The 20465-nt window shown below is 40.1% G+C and overlaps 1 protein-coding gene across 11 annotated transcripts in view; it reads left to right on the top strand.

Moving 5' to 3' along the window:
• NCKAP5 (NCK associated protein 5) overlaps window positions 1-20465 on the top strand; it is a 652533-nt gene that overhangs the window by 604927 nt on the left and 27141 nt on the right. For all 11 annotated transcript variants that reach the window (XM_075933271.1, XM_075933270.1, XM_025178765.2 and 8 more), the window contains 2 exons: window positions 1307-1436; window positions 6053-6240. In XM_075933271.1, the coding sequence (XP_075789386.1) occupies window positions 1307-1436; window positions 6053-6240 (318 nt within the window). The remainder of the gene's footprint in view (window positions 1-1306; window positions 1437-6052; window positions 6241-20465) is intronic.

Here is a 20465-nt window from a genome sequence, read left to right as displayed (position 1 = left end):
TAAACAAATTAACTCTGGTCCACAGCTAACAAGTAGGCCTCACGCTCTTGTGAGCTAAGATCTTTCTTTATGTTGCTTATGCTGTAAGTTATGCTAGTATTTTTGTCTTGTGCTTTTTTAAAAAAAAAACTGGTGCCCCAGTCCTTTACAAAGCTGGCACAGACTCTAAGATAAGTGGTTTGCCCAATCTCACATTGGCAAGTCTGTGGTAGAGCCTGATTAGAGTACTGTTACCTTTTAGACCCATATTGCTATTATTAGAATATACCTCTTATACAAATAAGTAGCTGCCATTTTAAATCTCTAGCTAATGGGAGGAATGCATGGAGAAAACCAGCACCTTCAAAACAGCTGTAGGAAGGTCTCTTTAAAAAAAAGTTTAAAAGTGGTTTAATTTAGTGATGGATAATTAGTTGATAATTGTACTTGTGGATCCTGCCATCTGGTTGATAATCAGCACACCAGGTACAAGTACCACGCTATTCCAAATATCAGATGTAACTTCCTCCCCTCTTCTTTCTAAGATGGCTACTTCTCCTAAATCCTCAGCACTTCCATGGAGTGGGCTTATTAGGACAAGGGCTGCTCTTTACTAGGGTTCCTCACTTCCAGAGGAAGGGATGAAGATGTCTGTGACTTTCCCTGTTGTGTACAGAGGAGAAGGAGTCAATTGTGGACTCTCTTGCTCCCCCTGCCACTGCCAAAAAATAGGAAGGGAGGGGGCATGACGTTAAAATGGCTGAATTGCTCACAGTGGTAAAACCATGCATCTTATGCTTGTCGTGCCCAACAAGTATTGATAAAACCTTTAGACAGCCCTGCAGATCATTTCTTGTTTGAATGCCCTATCTGCTATAAACTTGCTATCTTAGAAATACTTGAGAAGTTTTTAAATTGTATTGTAAATGCAAAAAAATAGATCTACATTATGTGAGGAAAAGTGTGTGACCTTAAAGCAGTTTTACAGAGGGAAGAGGCTCATTCCTATACATGTTAAGCTGTCCCGTACTCAAGGAGTCCTGTGTAAACCAATGGGAGCAGGTGAGGAAGATGGTACTACTAATGTGAATAAAGTGGCAGAATCTGGCCCAGTATAAGCAGGACTAACTCTTGGGACATATCTGCACAATAATAGTGGCTAATTCCCATACTGTCAAACTTACGATTACATGATGAATGTTAGTTGCAGTAGTTCAGATATTTTATCAGAAGTTTTCTTTGATTCATGCAAAATGTTTTATATCTGAATAAAATATTCTTCCATGGTATATGAGTCATTCTCATTGTGCTATTATTACTGGTGTAGGACAAGGCACTGCGAGTGTGCACTTATTCTGCTAGCAGCAGTAGTGACACTGAGACGGAGCCAGAGTATGAAACAAGTGACTTTGGAACTGCAAGGGAAAAGTTAGTAGACTTAACAAAGAACAAACAAGGTAACTGAAAATTTATACATGATAATGTATAGTTCCCATCTCCATCCTGACAGCAGCTGATTGTATCTTTCATAGTACTGTATCTGTTTGATTTTCACTTTTTAACTCTTTCTTCAGATATAATTTTCCATTATGTATTTTTATTATAAAACTGCCATCATTGTTTTCTGTTCCACCAAAGTCTTTAGCTGCATTATTGCAGCAACAAAAAGGTGATTGTAATGCTGTACCCTTTTTTAATTACATAGGTTAGTAGTAGGTTGCAATAACCGAATGAGCCATGGCCATAGTTTTCTAACACTGTGGTTCTGCTCACACTGTTATAGTTAAAGCTCTGTCAGCCTTCCCAGTGTCTATTGCTACATTTCTGAGGATGAGGTTAAGTCACAAGAATTGACTCTTAATTGAAATCTAGCATGAAAGTAAAAATGAATTCCTTGGGGTAATTTTGTTAAATTTTAGAACATAAGAACAAAGGAACGGCCGTACTGGGTCAGACCGTGTCCTGTCTGCCGACAGTGGCCAGCACCAGGTGCCCCAGAGAAGGTGGACCAAAGACAGTGATCAAGCGATTTGTCTCCTGCCATCTCTCTCCAGCCTCTGACAAACAGAGGCCAAGGACACCATTTTATCCCCTGGCTAATAGCCTTTTATGGACCTAACTTCCATGAAATTATCTAGCTTCTCTTTAAACTCTATTATAGTCCTAGCCTTCACAGCCTCCTCTGGCAAGGAGTTCCACAGGTTGACTACACGCTGTGTGAAGAAGAACTTTCTTTTATTAGTTTTAAACCTGCTACCCATTAATTTCATTTGGTGTCCTCTAGTTCTTCTATTTAGGGAACTAATAAATAACTTTTCTTTATTGGCCCTCTCCACACCACTCATGATTTTATAGACCTCTATCATATCCTCCCTCACTCTCCTCTTCTCTAAACTGAAAAGTCCCAGTCGCTTTAACCTCTCCTCATATGGGATCTGAGTGCTAGATGGGTAATTTATGAGCATCAGCACCAGTGGAAGCCATCCTGCAATGTATGTTAGACATTTATGGAGAAGACTGTGCAGCAGGAAGGGTCACATAACTCTTTTGAAGGCAGTAGAGAGAGACTGTTTTTTTCAAAAAGTACTGAATATACAGTAGTTCTTTCAGGTAGTATTCAAATGCATCCTTGGTTTACTTGCCACAAACAATTCAAGGGAGTGTATCAGACCCACACAAAATCTGTGCACCAATGAACCCACTTAAGCACTGAAAGCATGTGCATTTCTGAGAATTAAAGGGAGGTTTCAGTGATAGACTTTATGCTGGCTCTTTGCACAGGGGCGAGCTTCAAATATTAGAGTTTGAAGTGATACATACATTAAAAATACCACAGGCGGCTAGGTACTGCAGCTAGAAACCAAGGTGCCATTTGTATTTACTAGGACCTGAGCTGAGTGTTTGGTATTTGCAATAATAATCCATTTGGGGTGTTTTTTGACAGGGTAGAGTTGCTAATTTTGGTTGAACATATTCCTGGAGATTTTAGCACTTGACATAATCTTAAATTAAAAATTAGTCTTTAATTCCTGGAGACTCTAGGAGAATGCTAAAAAGTTGGCAATCCGCAACAAAAGTGTGGGAGGTTGTTTATTGTATTGATGGCACGCTGCTATTTTTGTAATCTTTGGTTATATATGAAATGTTGCAAGTGATTAAATCAAATAGTCACTCTTGATATTTTGCTTAATAAACTGTAACATGAGAGAACTGTATTTTCTTAAATAGGTGTTGCCATATGTGCATTTTTTTTATCCATAACAAATGTTTTAAAGGATTTTGCCATGTGTAGGTGCCTGTATAACCCACACACCTAGGCTACGTCTACACTGGCCCCTTTTCCGGAAGGGGCATATAAATTTCACTAGTCGTCGTAGGGAAATCCGCGGGGGATTTAAATATCCCCTGCGGCATTTAAATAAAAATGTCCGCCGCTTTTTTCCGGCTTTTTTAAAAGCCGGAAAAGAGCGTCTACACTGGCCCCGATCCTCCAGAAAAAAAGCCCTTTTCCGGAGGCTCTTATTCCTACTTTAAAGTAGGAATAAGACCCTCCGGAAAAGGGCACTTTTTCCGGAGGATCGGGGCCAGTCTAGACGCTCTTTTCCGGCTTTTTTAAAAGCCGGAAAAAAGCGGCGGACATTTTTATTTAAATGCCGCGGGGGATATTTAAATTCCCCGCGGATTTCCCTACGACGACTGCTGAAATTTACATGCCCCTTCCGGAAAAGGGGCCAGTGTAGACGTAGCCCTAGTGTGGTTACTGAGCAATGCAAGTGGTACCTAGACCACAGCAACAGTTAAAATCAAGAGACCTCTACAGCATGAGCTGGGAGCCAGCTCGCTTTTAGCTCAGAGGGTGGCGGCTCCTATACTCTGCTTTAGAGGTCCCAGATTCAAATCTGCCTGCTGGTGGTTACACCTGCGCTAAATTACAACAGCCTTCAAATTTTGTGACAGTACTGTGAATTAAAACCACCACTTTTCTTAGAGAGCCATTCATTTACATAGCTTCTCCATTCAGGGTGGAACAGAACCAAAATGGATGCAAATTTCTGGGATGTGAATGAGGCAACACAAAAAAAAATCCTAAAATATTGGTATAGCGAGAGGTTGTTTTTTCTCTTATAGGACCAACATTTCTGCCTTCATCACTTTAAATACTGTTGCCTAGATGTGGTAAATAATAACACTGTGCTTCTATTGCAACTAGCATCCAAAGATCTCAACACACTTTACTGTATGTGGGTATGGTATTATCCCCATTTTACAAATGAGCAAATTGCAGAACAGAGATGATCTAGATCAGCAGTAGCGAATAACCAACCTGAAGGCTGAGGCAGTTCATCAGGGTTAGCCCTGGCAGGCAGCTGCCGCTGTATTTACCTCTGCCTCCACAGGTACGGGCCCTTGCAGCACCTGTTAACCATGGATTGTCCTTCTTAGCTAATGGGAGCTGTGGAAAGCGGTATCCTGCTACATGCCACTTCCCACAGCTCCCATTACTGGGAACAGTGATCTATGGCTTACAGGAGCTGCAAGCACCCATACTTAGGGTTGCCAGATAGTATAACAAAAAATACTGACCACACACTCTCCCTCAAATTCTGTTGAGCAAAAAAAAAAATGTTTTTTACTAGATGGAAGGTGCAAATACTGGACACTTGGCAACCCTACCCATATTTGTGGAGGCACAGGTAAATAAAGCAGCAGAGTCCTAGGGCTAACCCCGAAGAACCACTTCCATTTTATTGCCTGCCCCTGATCTAGATACTTATATGGCCCCATTATTTTTTTGTGTGTCAGAGCCTCGCAAACATTAATGAACTTATTTTTACTATATTTCATGAGGAAGGGAAAGATTTTAATTCCCATTGTCCAGGCAAGGAATTTTGAAGCACAAAGAGACAAGAGACTTGATGAATAGCCCATTGAAGTTAATGGAAGAAATCACTGATTCAGTGGGCTTTGGATCAGGCTATTAATGACTTGCCCGGTGACAAAAGAATACTGTGGCACAGCTAGGAGTTAAACCTAGGTCTTTTGAGTCCTTGCTCTAAGCCTCAACTACCAGACCATACTCATTTTGTGCTCAGATCGATTTTACATTAATGTAACTCTGCTGAAGGCAGTGGAGACAATCTTTCTTTCTTTCTTTCTTTCTTTCTTTCTTTCTTTCTTTCTTTCTTTCTTTCTTTCTTTCTTTCTTTCTTTTTCAAAAGGTACTGGATATACAGTACGTCTTTCAGGTAGCATTCAAATGTGTGTAACAGCAAGGGCCAGTAGGAAAACAAATGCACCATCTAGAACCACTTTCCCTTGTGAGGTCTTACAACATAGCAGAGGGGTGTTTTTTTGTTTGTTTGTTTGTTTGCTTGTTTTGGGTTTGTTTTTTTTTTTTTGCTTATTTTGTTTTTTAACATGGGTTTCAGTATGAGTAGTGGGGACACCTGGATTTGGTTCCTAGCACTGCCACTTCCTGTATGGTCTTTAACACGTTAATACAGCCTGATTCTAATCTCACCAACATGAAACATAGGTTCTACATCACTGTCTTCATTACCAGCCAGTCAGTTAAGAATTTAAGATTTATAAAACAAATGAAAATGTGAATAAAAGAATGCTCCAAACCAGGCCAACCATATAGGCATGTGGCTAAGGAAGTTAGGACAGGAGGGTATTTAACAGATTAAGATGAAAATTTAAAATAAAAATGTTTAAATAAAAAAAATCTACACTGAAGTCAAATTAACAGTCTCATCTAAAGTCATAAAAGAAAGGAAATTAAAAATCTGAGATATGCCCCTCTGCTTATCTCAGACGATTGTATTTGCCTTACAGATGGAAAGTCATCCTGAATTTTTAAGTATTAACTTTGAATGTCCTTTCCCAGTTGTTTTAAATCATATCCTTAACTTTTACGTAGTTTGTGTTATGTTTTTATTACCAACCACTGACCTTTCCAGTTGTCTTAAAGTATTTGTATTGCTATTAAAAACTACACTGTGATCCATTTAAGCTGTACATGAACTTTCTCTCAAATAAATGTGCCATGTTTTTAAAAATCTTTCCATAGCTGAGCAAGAAGAAAATACTGTGAGAAAGTCCTTTATGGGGAGCCCTATGTCAATCTTGGATTTATATCAGCACAGTCTCTATGGCCATTATGGATGGGATGGACCTGAACAATTAACACATTACAGTTTTATTGAGCAGCTGAGTGGAGCTTCCAGTAAAGAAGGCAAGAGCAAAGAGCTCCCTGGTGTGAGTTATCTTGCTTTTTATGATATCACCTCTTACTTATCCTAATAATGTATTGCTCTTATTTATATTTGTTTTCTGCATTCATCATTAGTATTTACAGAAACTAAAAAGACATCTAAAAATATGGAATGAGTTGGTAGGGGAGTAAAGCAAACTAAGCACCTATATAAAGGAGGTTATATACGTGATGTTATCTGTAGTGAGTTCTAGCTTACAACAGACATCCAAAATTTACCATTAGAGCCCTACAATTCACGACCAGCTTCTTTTTAAGGATAGCGGTAAAACCCATTATTTCTCTTTGCGAATGCCTACGCTGCAGCTAGCAGTGTCTCCTAACTCAGGCAGACACGTACCTGCACTGCTCAAGCTAGTGCTCGGAAAACAGAAATGCAGACGTTCTGGCACAAGCAGTGGCTTGGGTTTGTCACCAAAGCACAGACCCAGGAAGTCAGGCGGGCTTAGACCTGGGCTTTGAGCCCAAGTTGCCTCCCCTGCTGCAACACCCACACTTCTGTCTTTGCATGCTAGCTTGAGCGGAGATGAGTCTGTCTCCTTAGTTGTGAGGCATGGTCCTCATTGTAGTGCTCCCTACTGAGTTAGTTTACAATAGGGCATGTTGCATTTAGTGCAGCACAGGACTATTAAATGGTATTTATGGGTATGTCTACACTGCCACCCTACTTCAAACTAGGGTGGCTAATGTAGGCATTCGAACTTGCAAATGAAGCCTGGGATTAAAATATCCCGGGCTTCATCTGCATGTTCCCGGGCGGGTGCTATTTTTAAATGCCCATAGATCAAACTACCTGCCCGCGGCTACACGCAGCACGGACTAGGTAGTTCGAATTAAAGCTCCTAATTCGAACTACCATTATTCCTCCTGCAATGAGGTTTAACGCTAGTTCAAACTAGGGTGGCAGTGTAGACATACCCTAAAAGACTTCAAGTTGTAGTCTGCTATGGTTAGCAACTGTTCTGTGGACTCCCCCACATACTATCATGTAGTCAGACACAGCTCTGTTTAGACTACATCCCCATTTGACTTATTTAAGAGTTCCACAAATAGATTAGAGTATGATGACCCTTGCTATGGCAGTCCCAAAACCAGGAACACATAGTAACTCTGAAATAATGTACTCTACCACATCCTCCCATTCTCTCCCCCTGCCCACATTCTTGTTTTTTGTCCCTCCTCCCACCCCACCCCACCCACCCCATACACACACGCACGCACTCGCCAATATTCTCCTCCCTCTCTCGCTGTGTCAGTGAGAAGAACAATTTCAAGTATTAAAAGGGAAAATATATTCTATGGCAAGCAGTTACAGGTGCAATACATTTTTCCTGCTTGTTATACAGAGAATCTTTTCTTATGTATAAACTTGTATTTAAAAATAAATCTATTTCTCTAAGTATAAATTTTATTAAAAGAATCTACATAAGAACATAAGAACGGCCGTACTGGGTCAGACCAAAGGTCCATCTAGCCCAGTATCCTGTCTACCGACAGTGGCCAGCACCAGGTACCCCAGAGAGGGTTGACCGAAGACAATGATCAAGCGATTTGTCTCCTGCCATCCCTCTCCAGCCTCTGACAAACAGAGGCCAAGGACACCATTTTATCCCCTGGCTAATAGCCTTTTATGGACTTAACCTCCATGAATTTATCCAGCTTCTCTTTAAACTCTATTATAGTCCACCGCCTCCTCTGGCAAGGAGTTCCACAGGTTGACTACACGCTGTGTGAAGAAGAACTTCCTTTTATTAGTTTTAAACCTGCTACCCATTAATTTCATTTGGTGTCCTCTAGTTCTTCTATTATGGGAACTAATAAATAACTTTTCTTTATCAGCCCTCTCCACACCACTCATGATTTTATAGACCTCTATCATATCCCCCCTCAGTCTCCTCTTTTCTAAACTGAAAAGTCCAAGTCGCTTAAGCCTCTCCTCATATGGGACCCGTTCCAAACCCCTAATCATTTTAGTTGCCCTTTTCTGAACCCTTTCCAAGGCCAAAATATCTTTTTTGAGGTGAGGAGACCACATCTGTACACAGTATTCAAGATGTGGGTGTACCATAGTTTTATACAGGGGCAGTAAGATGTTCTGGGTCTTATTTTCTATCCCTTTCCTAATAATTCCTAGCATCCTATTTGCCTTTTTGATCGCCGCTGCACACTGTGTGGAAGTTTTCAGAGAACTGTCCACGATAACTCCAAGATCTCTTTCCTGATTTGTCGTAGCCAAATTAGCCCCCATCATACTGTACGTATAGTTGGGGTTATTTTTCCCGATGTGCATTACTTTACACTTATCCACATTAAATTTCATTTGCCATTTTGTTGCCCAATCACTCAGTTTGGTGAGATCTTCTTGGAGTCCCTCACAGTCTGCTTCTGTCTTGACTATCCTAAATAGTTTGGTATCATCTGCAAACTTTACTACCTCATTGCTTACCCCTTTCTCCAGATCATTTATGAATAAGTTGAAAAGGATTGGTCCCAGGACTGACCCTTGGGGTACACCACTAGTTACCCCTCTCCAATCTGAAAATTTACCATTTATTCCTACCCTTTGTTTCCTGTCTTTTAGCCAGTTCTCAATCCAAGAAAGGACCTTCTCTCTTATCCCATGGCCATGTAATTTACACAAGAGCCTTGGTGAGGGACCTTGTCAAAGGCTTTCTGAAAATCCAGGTATACTATATCTACTGGATCCCCCTTGTCCGCATGTTTGTTAACCCCTTCAAAGAACTCTAATAGATTAGTAAGACAGGATTTCCCTTTACAGAAACCATGTTGACTTTTGTCCAACAAATTATGTGCTTCACAATTTTATTCTTTACTATTGTTTCGACTAATTTGCCCGGTACTGAAGTTAGACTTACCGGTCTGTAATTGCCAGGATCGCCTCTAGAGCCCTTTTTAAATATTGGTATCACGTTGGCTACCTTCCAGTCATTAGGTACGGAAGCCGATTTAAAGGATAGGTTACAAACAACAGATAATAGCTCAGCAATTTCCCATTTAAGTTCTTTTAGAACCCTTGGATGAATGCCATCCGGTCCCGGAGATTTGTTAACATTAAGTTTTTCTATTTGTTCCAAAACCTCCTCTAATGACACTTCAATCCGGGACAGTTCCTCAGATTCATCACCCACAAAGGACGGTGCAGATTCAGGAATCTCCCCAACATCCTCAGCCGTGAAGACTGAAGCAAAGAAATCATTTAGTTACTCCGCAATGGCTTTATCGTCCTTGATTGCTCCTTTTATAGCTCGATCATCTAGGGGACCCACAGGCTTTTTAGCAGGCTTCCTGCTTCTAATGTACTTAAAAAACATTTTGTTATTTCTTTTTGAGTTTTTGGCTAGCTGTTCCTCAAAATCTTTTTTTGCTTTTCTTATTACATGTTTACACTTGATTTGACAGTGTTTATGTTCCTTTCTATTTATCTCACTAGGATTGGACTTCCACTTCTTAAAAGATACCTTTTTGTCCCTCACTGCTTCTTTTACATGGTGGTTAAGCCACGGTGACTCTTTTTTAGGTCTCTTGCTATGTTTTTTAATTTGGGGTATACATTTAAGTTGGGCCTCTATTATGGTGTCTTTAAAAAGTTTCCATGCAGCTTTCAGGGATTTGGCTCTAGTCACTGTGCCTTTTAATTTCTGTTTAACAAACCTCCTCATTTTTGTGTAATTCCCCTTTTTGAAATTAAATGCCAGGGTGCTGGACTGCTGTGGTGTTCTTCCCACCACAGGAATGTTGAATGTTATTATATTATGGTCACTATTCCCAAGCGGTCCTGTAACGGTTATATCCTGGACCTGATCCTGCACTCCACTCAGGACTAAATCGAGAATTGCCTCTCCCCTTGTGGGTTCCTGCACTAGCTGCTCCAAGAAGCAGTCATTTAAGCCATTGAGAAATTTTATCTCCGCTTCTCTTCCTGAGGTGACATGTATCCAGTCAATATGGAGGTAATTAAAATCCCCCATTATTATAGAGTTCTCTATTTTGGTAGCCTCTCTAATCTCCCTCAGCATTTCTATGTCAGTATCGCTGTGCTGGTCAGGTGGTCGGTAATATATCCCTACTGCTAATTTCTTATTATTGGAGCATGGAATTTCTATCCATAGCGATTCTATGGAACATGTTGATTCACTTAATATTTTTATTTCATTTGATTCTACATTATCTTTCACATACAGTGCCACTCCGCCACCCACCCGGCCTGCTCTATCCTTTCTATATATTTTATATCCCAGTATGATTGTGTCCCACAGATTTTCCTCATTCCACCAGGTTTCAGTGATGCCTATTATGTCTATCTCCTCATTTAATACGAGGTACTCTAGTTCACCCATCTTATTAGTCAGACTCCTAGCATTTGTGTACAAGCACTTTCAAAATTTGCCACTGGTTATTTGTCTGCCCTTCCCTGATGCATTGGATTCCTTTGTATGTGGTTGTTTGTCAGCTCTGGCCAGTGGTTTGCCCTCTCCTCTCCTCTCTTTCCGACTACAGCTTAGAGAATCTCTATCAACGGATTCTCCTCTAAGAGAAGTTTCTCTCCGATTTACATGCATCTCCGCACCTAGAATTCTTTTTAAGGAAGAAACTAATGATAACTTGTCTCCAAGGCTGGAGTATATGTCATTTCTGTGGGAATGCAGCAAATGATGGCTTCAAACACTGATCAAAGTCCCACCAAACTCTCCTCTCTGACCCTCGGTGCTTTATGACCAGAACGGTGTATTTTTCACCCAGAGGAGTGTAAGCCTGCTTGCTGATTGATATCATCCATAAAAGGTGGGCTTCCAAGATACCGTATCTCCTGAGAAGTGCAAACAGGGTGTAAAAAAGGTCCCCATTAGCCCTGAAGTAGATGGCATAGAGAGTCCTTTGGTGGCTGCTTAGAGAATGGACTATTGCATCCACGATTACCTGGCTCCAGCTCCTCTTAAATCTCTGCCTGTGGTTCACAGGTAAACCTGCGGATATTTCAGACTCTAGGCTTGCAATAGTAGCTGTGGTAGACCTACATTGCTACCTCCAGGCTGTTTCTTCGCCAACCCTGACAAGTTCCCTGCAGAAAGGCAGATTGCTAGTACTTGGTGTGTGAAGAAGAGGTGAAGTATTTTTTGCTAAACCCTGCCCATTGCCCGTTAAAATAGTAGTGGTGAGCAATGTGCCTTCTTTCTCCCATCCTTCTCCAGCTGGAGCTTTCAATTTCAAGAGGGCAATTAAAAACAAATAAAATGTGTCTAACTGAGAATCAGTGACTAGAACCAGGAGCTAATGACTCTAAAGAAGGCAGCACCAGCACTCAAGTCAGGGACTTTCAGCCTTTCTTCTACCCTGCATAACATTCCCACAGCAACCAGGCCCAGAAATTCCTCTTGAGCAATAGCAGCCTCAAGGAGTTTGGAGTGAACATGCTTAGGAAAATATCTAGGGCTCCTTCTCTGCAGAAGCCTCCCCCAGCTACAGGGCCCATAATCTCAATCGGATCCTCCTGGGATACCAGTCCTAGTGGCCTACTGACCTTCAGATGAGGACTAGCAAGAGCCAGGAAGCACTTGCAACATATTTTGGAGAGCCTACAGGTTCAGCTTCAGCTGGTGCTGTAGGAGATAAGCCTCCAGCTTCCATGCCTCCTCTTCATTATCCATCCATTCGCTTCCGTCCACAAGACTTGACATATACAGCTATTTGACATCATTTTATTCACTCAGCTCTGAGATCTGGACTTGAACCTCCTATTTTCTCATTTGTTGCCATGTCATTGGTTGTGAGTCCATCTTTTTCCCCTATTGCCCTTATTTCTGCAACCTTACATCTGCCAAATCCCTCATTCACATGCCATTGTTAGAGTCCTGCAAATCCGCAAATATTCACTTTATAGATATCTGCAGCTTGGATGGAGATGCAGATACAAATTTTGTATCTACAACCCTGCAAATTTGTGGTTATTCACTGTATGTCCGCAGCTATCTGCATCCGCAATATCAATGCAGACTCATTTTTGAGGATGCAGATGGAGACACAAATTTTGTATCTGTGTGGGACTCTACTCTTTGTGCTTCTCTCCCTGTTTGATTGTACCTTTTCTCAGCCGGGGTAGCCTCCGACTATGTAGCGGTACAGCATCTAGCATATTTTAGGCTCTATTGTAAATATACAGGATGACAATCATAGAAAATAATGCAAGGGCTGTTGAATGTGGCACAATGGGTTAGATCACAAGAGAAAAAAATATTTTTCATCCTTGACCTCATTTTTGCACTTAAGAAAATCACTATACAGTTCCATAGAGCTGGCCGTTTCTGTTAAAGAGCAGGGGGTATTAGAGGTTAGGCACAAAGTACACAGTCAGAATGTCATGGAGGAAACTTTCACAGCTCTTACTTACAGCACGCCTTCAAGGCAGTGCTCTGAACTTTCACTTCACTGCACACTAAATTCACTCATAGTCTTAGAAAGAAAATTCCTGATGGGTGCCTTCTTTGTTTCACCATCTACCAAGGTTTATCTAGTAACTAGACTGTGTTCTGAGTTTACAATTAGAATAAACATGAGAAAAGAAAATGACGCTAGTGCTATACTAAAAAGGATAAATGAAGGAAAACAACCATTAGATGAATCATCTAAAAAAAAGTATTGTAATTCTGCTTTTACAAGGCCAAGGTCTTTTGCTATTAATAGAGTGATCTGATTTGGTTATATTATATCAAAGGGATTTTAAAAAGTTGAATTTGTACTGCATAAATTTTTTCTGGTATATTACAGTTTTTCATGTTTAAATAATGTGCACAATCAGCATTGGGTTAAAATTAAACAAAAGTCATTGAAATGGTCATAAGGATCTTATAAAAATGCATCATTATTCTAGAAAACAGCAGGTATATCTGAGCACCAGCATTTATCATGTATTAAGTTGGGGGGCTTTTAAGATTATTTTTTGAAGATTTGAAACGGAGCTCAAAAACAGTGTTGCCTCTTGATGAACAGTGAAAGCTCAATAAAACACAAGGGATTTGCCTATTAGTATTAAACTTTTCAGAATGACAAATGAGGAGCAGTGACCATGAAAAGCAGGTTGCCCCTGAACTCCTTGTTTGAACCAGCACAGCAATTTTTTTCTCGGCTGTAATTTGTCCGCCACACGAAGATCCATAGTCTGTTTAAATTAGTCTCGTCTAGCTTGGAACATTACTCACAAAACATGGGGAATACCGGCAACAAGGACCATTGTCAATGATTCTGAAAAACCAAGGCACATTTTGGAAAGGAACTGTGATCTATAATGTGGCCTTCAGAAAAGAAGATGGTACGTGCCTGGAATTTAATTCTTGAATGATGTATGTGAAGACTTTTTTTTAAAAAAAGTGTCATGATGGACAGAATGAGTTTACCCTGCTTGTCAAAAGAGCAGTGTGCCGTGTCAGTACCTTAGCTCAATTAAATTGGATTGTAAGACACCACTAGTAAGATGGTGGTTTCAAGCTCAGTGCTGTAATGAGACGTTTTGGAAGGAAACTCTGCTAACATGGCGCTATTGTAGTTTGATTTGTCTCTCCTCCCCCAGTACATTCACCAGTGCTATCCCCAAAATACACACATTCAGGAGCCAAAAGCTATTTACATAGCAAGCCTTCAGAATATAAATCAATCAAGAGCCAAAATACCTTTCTCATAGGGGGAGAACTAAGCAGACTGTTAAAAAATTGCACATTGTTTCTAAGGATGTAAAATGAATAGTTAATATTGCTCAATCCAGTACTTGATCTGAGAGATCCTAAACTTTTTATTTTGGCAGCTGTTTTTAATATCTGCAAATTTCTGCTCACCCAATAATAGATTATTTTAAATCAGCTAGGCAAGTGAGGGCATGCCAGGATATTCTGAAATACTGTCATTCTTCAATAAAGCTAAAATATGTATACAAAAAAACCCATGATTCCAAAGAGAAGATTATTAAAATAAACTAAAGGACATGTATAAAACCATTATCTAAATTAATAGGATTAATGTATTTTCTGACATGATTTTTGCTAACTGAGTATTTCAAAAGTGGGAACATAATTATTTTATATGCAGCAGTTAAATTTTATTTTAATTAAACAAGAGCAGATATAATTTAATGAACTCCTCCTATAAGACTTGTACCAAAGACTGTCAAAGTCAATAGAAAGACACCCACTGATTTTGATGCGTTAGAACAGTCCCATAGTATATAGAATGCTGCTTCAATTATTGGTGGTAATAGCTGATAATTCCCTAAACCACTTGCTGACATCATGATCTCTGCTCCAGTTACTCAGGAATCTGAATCATGACAAGTTCAAGATGGAAATATTATTTCACAATTTGCATTAGTTCTGTGGTTTTTCACTTTTCCCTGTTGTTTGTACAGCACCTGATATAATGTGATCCTAGTCCACAACTAGGTCTCAGGTGCTAAGGCAATACATCTAATAACTAAGAATTTTTACTGCCTTCTTCCTGGCTGCAGAAAAGCATGCCAGTTAGTTTATCATCCTTATAACCCCAAAGCCTTATGAAAAATATATGTTCCCCTCTGTCTCAATCTAAAGGAGTCACGTTTTTATTTAATACTGTCGTTCTTCTTTCCTGTCCTCCTTACGCATAGTTCAGTTAGAATTGTCGTTTTTTCATGCTTATATTTCAAGGCATGACTTGATGAGGGCAAAAAGGATGAGCTTCTTTGTAGAAGAAGAGTCGTGAAACGTTTGTATCCATTACAAGCTTGGGAATCTGTTTTTACTCAATTACCATGATTTACATGTAAACACTGACTTTTCACCTCACATTACAGTGTTTACTACATCAATGATTTAATTATAGACTCAATTAACTAAAGAGGCTTATTTGTGCATAAGTGAAGTTATACTCTTTTTTTCTATGCAGCAGAGTGCCTGTGTATTGTACAGCTGATTCATGAAGGAGATTTGATGCTCAAATCACCATGTCTTGCAATTCAAGTAGGTTTTAGAGCTAGCTGGAAAGTATGGGCAGAGGAAAAACAAATCAACAGAGGTTATTATATTATTATAGAGAAGTTATTATTCCCCCTTTATTTGGCACTGGTAGGGCTACATCTGGAGTATTGTGTCCAGTCCTGGGCCCCCCACAAAAGAAAGGATGTAGACCCATTGGAAAGGGTCCAGTGGATGGCAACAAAAATGATTGGAGGATGGAGCATGTGACTCATGAGGAGAGGCTGAGGGATTTGGGCTTATGTAGTCTACAGAAGAGAAGAATAAGGGGGGATTTGATAGCAGCCTTCAACTTCCTGAAGGGAGGTTCCAAAGAGGATAGAGAAAGGCTTTTCTCAGTAGTGACGGATGGCAGAACAAGGATCAATGGTCTCAAGTTACAGTGAGAGAGGTCTAGTTTGGATATTAGGAAAAACTATTTCACTAGGAGGGTGGTCAACTCCTGGATTGGTTACCTAGGGAGGTGGTAGAATCTCCATCCCTAGAGGTGATTAAGACCTGGTTTGACAAAGCTCCGGCTTGGATTATTTAGTTAGGGTTGGTCCTGCTTTGGGCAGGGAACTGGATTTGATGACCTCCTGAGGTCTCTTCCAGATCTAGGATTCTGTGATACTATGAACAGAGAAACCAGTGCTTTTTTTGCTTTTGCTTTTTTATTGGAGGGGGGGGGAGGAATTAATGTATGTATCATTGTACTTAAGAATCTTCTAAAGTTTCCTATTAGCAAAAGGGAGTATCCAAATAAGGACTTACAAAATAGTGATGATAATTAATAATTGTATCCTCATAAATAATACTTGCTATCCTCAAAGATCCAAAAGCCTTTCATGAGCAATGCATGGGCCAATCCAGCATCACTGAATTGAAGCCATAGATGGTGATGGGAGGCAGCATACAGGCAGGAAACCACTGCAAAGCATATTGTATATGAGTAGATAGAAAGGAAGTTTGGCCAAGGACTTAGAAGCAAATGCCTTTTCTTATAAAAAATGTCATTAGGTCTTTTGCATCCACTTTGAACTGACATGACCTCTGTTTTTAAGATCTGAAAGAGACAAGCACAGTAAACTTTATTAAACTCAATTTCTCTGGCTCAGAAAGGTGCCAAATTTGAACTGATCCTGGTGGTATTGGTTCTAGAGAGTCTAGCTGTTTCACACCAGATGCTAAGATCAATAAGTTGGCTCTTCTGACCACCTTGATAATCAGATATCAACTTTGGGTTTTTTTTTTAAATTAGTCTATTAATTTTAAAATATTCAGGGCTGGGGAAAGGAATTAAATTCTAGAGGCTCATTACCTCTCCATAGAGTGGTACAGCACGGGCAGTGGTAGTACCAAAATCCCCCCATCCTAGTCTTGTCATTTCTAGAAAAGAACAATTAATTGTCCAAGCCCATACAGTCCCTATCCTAGCTCCGCAGACTGGCAATAATGGTGGTGGTGTTCTTGCATGGACACTTAGGAACTGACTCTCACCATCAGTTCTAGTCTTCTAAACAGACAGGGAACAACAGCATCCATTTCTCATTAGTGAATTGAACTGGATTTGAACCAACCTAGAATTTGCATCCTCCTGACAATCCCCCCAACCATCCAGCCCGCCTTCCCTCCTTTTCTCTTCCATTTATATTAGGCTGCATCTACACTGCAGGGCTTAACTCTAAATAAGCTATACAAATTGATCTACATCAATCGTGTATCTTATTACAAAATAGCTTATTTCAAAATAGGGAGTGTCTACACAGCACTTATTTCGAAATAGAGCCCTCTTCCTCTGACTTCCCTTATTCCTCGTACAGAGTTACAGGAGTCGGAGTAAGAAGTCCTCCAGCCTGACAGTATTTTGCCATTATGTTAAAGTAACTGCCTGTGGTGTTGACATGGAATAAATTATTTTGGAATAGTGCTAGTTATTTTGGAATAGTGTTGCAGTGTAGACATACTCAGTGTCCGTTCCAGTTACCTTTAGTTAGGAAATACTTCATAATGCCTGTGGAAATGGAAAGTGTTTGCAGTATAACTCTATGTGCAGCAATTTGGTGTTCCTTAATATAGTAAACATGTGAAGAAAGGGTTCAGAATAGACCTGCAGGCATATGGGGGTGTAATTTGCACTCCTGCAAACCTGATGACAGCTGTGCCACTAGAGGCATTCATTACTAAGGGAGTGTACTTGGAGGGGAGAGGGGGCAAATGGGGATTCTGCCCTAGCAGCCCTCCAGAGGGAGCAGCTTTAAATTCTAGCCAGGGTCCAGGGGATTCTAATTGGTGGAGAATTCATTGAATCATCACATTTCCCGGGTACCTTGGCTCTTTGCACCTAAGCATGTTCACTTTTCTTACCAGCCCCAAATACCTCCAACCCATCTTTGGTGTTGTGGAAGCAGCTTGTGCAGCTTGTGTCAGCTCCTGCCTAGGCAGACTTTACCCCTCTAGCAGTTTGCAGCCTGAGTTCCTCCTCTGGAACCCACAGAGACATCGGGTCTGTGATATAATGATAGTCTGGTAGATCACAGACAAAACTACCCTTACAAAAAGGTAGCTTAATTTCAGTCTTGGAGCTTATCTGATGATTTTATCATTGCCTTTACCATTGTCACACTGTTGTCATCTTAAGGCACTTAATCTATATGTGCTTCTGCTTAATGGGTATCATTTTAGTTACTTGCCTCACTGGGGAATGTGAGGTGTAATTTATGTGTAAAGGGAGTGTTGAGACTCTCAGATGAATAATGCAATATTTGTTCCATCAAGGAACAATACAGTCTGGATAATTACACAACTTAACGTCTAATCTACTGTCTTGGGAATCTCATAAGAGTGACAACTTCAGTGATCCAATAAGATAATGGACTTTTTTTGTACCACTCATGGGAGTACTGTGAAATTAAAAAATATACCATCTAGCCTCAAGTTTGATTTGTCTGAGTGTGGAAAAACATTAAATTAGAAGTAGATTAGGAGGTCTCTGTACATCAACAAATCCCAGAGACCTGTAATCTTTTACAGCAGTGACAGCCATGCTGGAGGCAATAGTGTAGACAGAACTCTGGTGTTTCCACTTGCATGTCACTGCTTTGACTTGCCCTGCATCTTGTATCAATGTTCTCTTTATTTTATATTTGCTCCAATGCATATATCCCCATAAAAGCTTGAGGGTGGTATGTGGTGTGTTACTTTGAGCAAAAAAACATTTGAGGAATTGGTAAGGGATAAGAGGAGGTTTGGATTATGCAAAGGGGTGTGTGACCTGCAAGCAGGGAGACTTGATTAGTTGTGGAGAGTGAAATAACAGAGCAAAGTTGGACAACTGAGAACTTATTTTCCATGTTAGTCTGAGAGCAGAGGCAGAGGAAATGAAAGTTCTGTCTAAATTTGGAAAACTGGAACCTTTTGGTTTTCCACGGGGTGGAAGAAGGTAAGAGTCTCGATCATTTTTCAAGGGTGCCATCTAATCCTACTGAGAGTCACTCTCCAGACAGTTCAGACCACCACAACTGGAATGGGTTTACACCACTAAGGTTAAGATTGTTTGCTGAGTCTGCACTGTGTGTAGGCCTGCCTAAATAATGGCCATTTTGGGCTCCCCTGAGCTGTAGCCTCACTCAGGGCATGGCCCTTCTGTTGGGGCGTGTAAGAGGATCCTTGGAAGGCAGTCTCCAAAACGCCTGTACTTGTGGAGTCTTACCCAGTCCTTCACACGTCTCCATCCCTTGCACACAGCATAGAAAGTCTAGAGTGGGGCTGAGGATGTAACCCTTCTTTTTTCTACACCCTTTGTTATTTCTTCATCTCTTGTGTTTCTAAATAAGAATTGTGTTTGTTCCAGTGATGAAGGAAGAATAAAGGACAGGAAATGGGAGTTTGTAGGGATGGAAGGAAGGTCTAACAAAGGATTGCAGGTGGCAGAAAGTTTATGGGAAGGCTGACAACAAGTGGAATGAAGTTGCATGTAAGTTGGTCTAGAACTTGACAGTGCTGGCTAAATGGTTGAAAAGTATCCTGGGTGAGATTCTCCTCTTACTTTATATCCATTTTACACTGGTATAGCCTAAGGGAAAGGATACTCAGACTATGTATACACTACGAAGAAAAGTTGGAAAAAGATTTGCAATTGGCAATTTGCTTATCTTTTTCTGCTTTTCTTCTAAAAGAGGCTTTTCCAACATTTGGCCCATCTTCATGGGGCCAAATGTCAGAAAAAAACCCTCTTTCAGAACATCCCTTCTTCTTTGTAAAACGAGGTTTACAGGGATTCTGACAAAACATGTCCACTTTTCCAACATTTTCTTTTGGAAAAGTAGATGCGTTCCTTGGGTGCGGCAGAGGTATCCCGGAAAAGCTCTGTAGTTTAGATGTACCTTTAGCCTTCTTTTTTCTCCTGTAAGGCACATTCTGACATCCTTACTCGCACTGAACAATGTTTTGCTCCATAAGATGCCTTATTCATTTCAGTGGGACCACACGCTGAGCAATTAGCCTTTCCTCTCTGTATGGGTGAAAGTATCCTTTTTGACCAAGGAAAACTTACTGGAGCAGGAGCATTCCCTATTTTGTCTAATATAGCCCATACCCTGCCTGGACTTAATTTATATTCTTTGCCCATCCAGCAAGCTTTTTTTTTTAATTATTTGAATTGCACAACCACAGTATTTTTGGTGTGAATATCTTGGACTGGTCCAAATATAAATGTCTTGGTGCTCATACAGGAGAACTTAGAGATGCAACACATGTCTGTTAGTGATAGTAAATGTTTATTTCCTTGTATAATTGAAGAATATATAAGAATTAAATAGATTCCATGGTGAGTAGGCATACGTAGATAAATTCTTCAGTCAACAGATAGCTAGAACCAAGAGCATACACTGAATAAAAATATAATTTGCTAACTGATTCCCTTAATTGGAGAACATTCTAAGCCATTTGTCAAAAAACTTGACAGATGTAGCCATTGCGATTTGCACTGTGGCTCAAAGTGCAATAATGTTTCTGCTATTTGTCATCTTACACTCTACAATCTTGCAATTTTGGAAATGAAGCTTTGGCTTTTATTTCCCTTTGCATTCATATTGTTGCCTTGAATTCAAATACTATAATCTAATACAATAACCCAACATGGAATTCAGTAGACATTAACAGCAACATATGACAAATATTATTAGGAAGTTTGTAAGATAATGTAATTGTTATAA

The sequence above is a fragment of the Pelodiscus sinensis genome, chromosome 7, assembly GCF_049634645.1.
Source record: "Pelodiscus sinensis isolate JC-2024 chromosome 7, ASM4963464v1, whole genome shotgun sequence".
NCBI lineage: Eukaryota > Metazoa > Chordata > Testudines > Trionychidae > Pelodiscus > Pelodiscus sinensis.
This window is presented reverse-complemented; position numbering and strand designations above follow the sequence as displayed.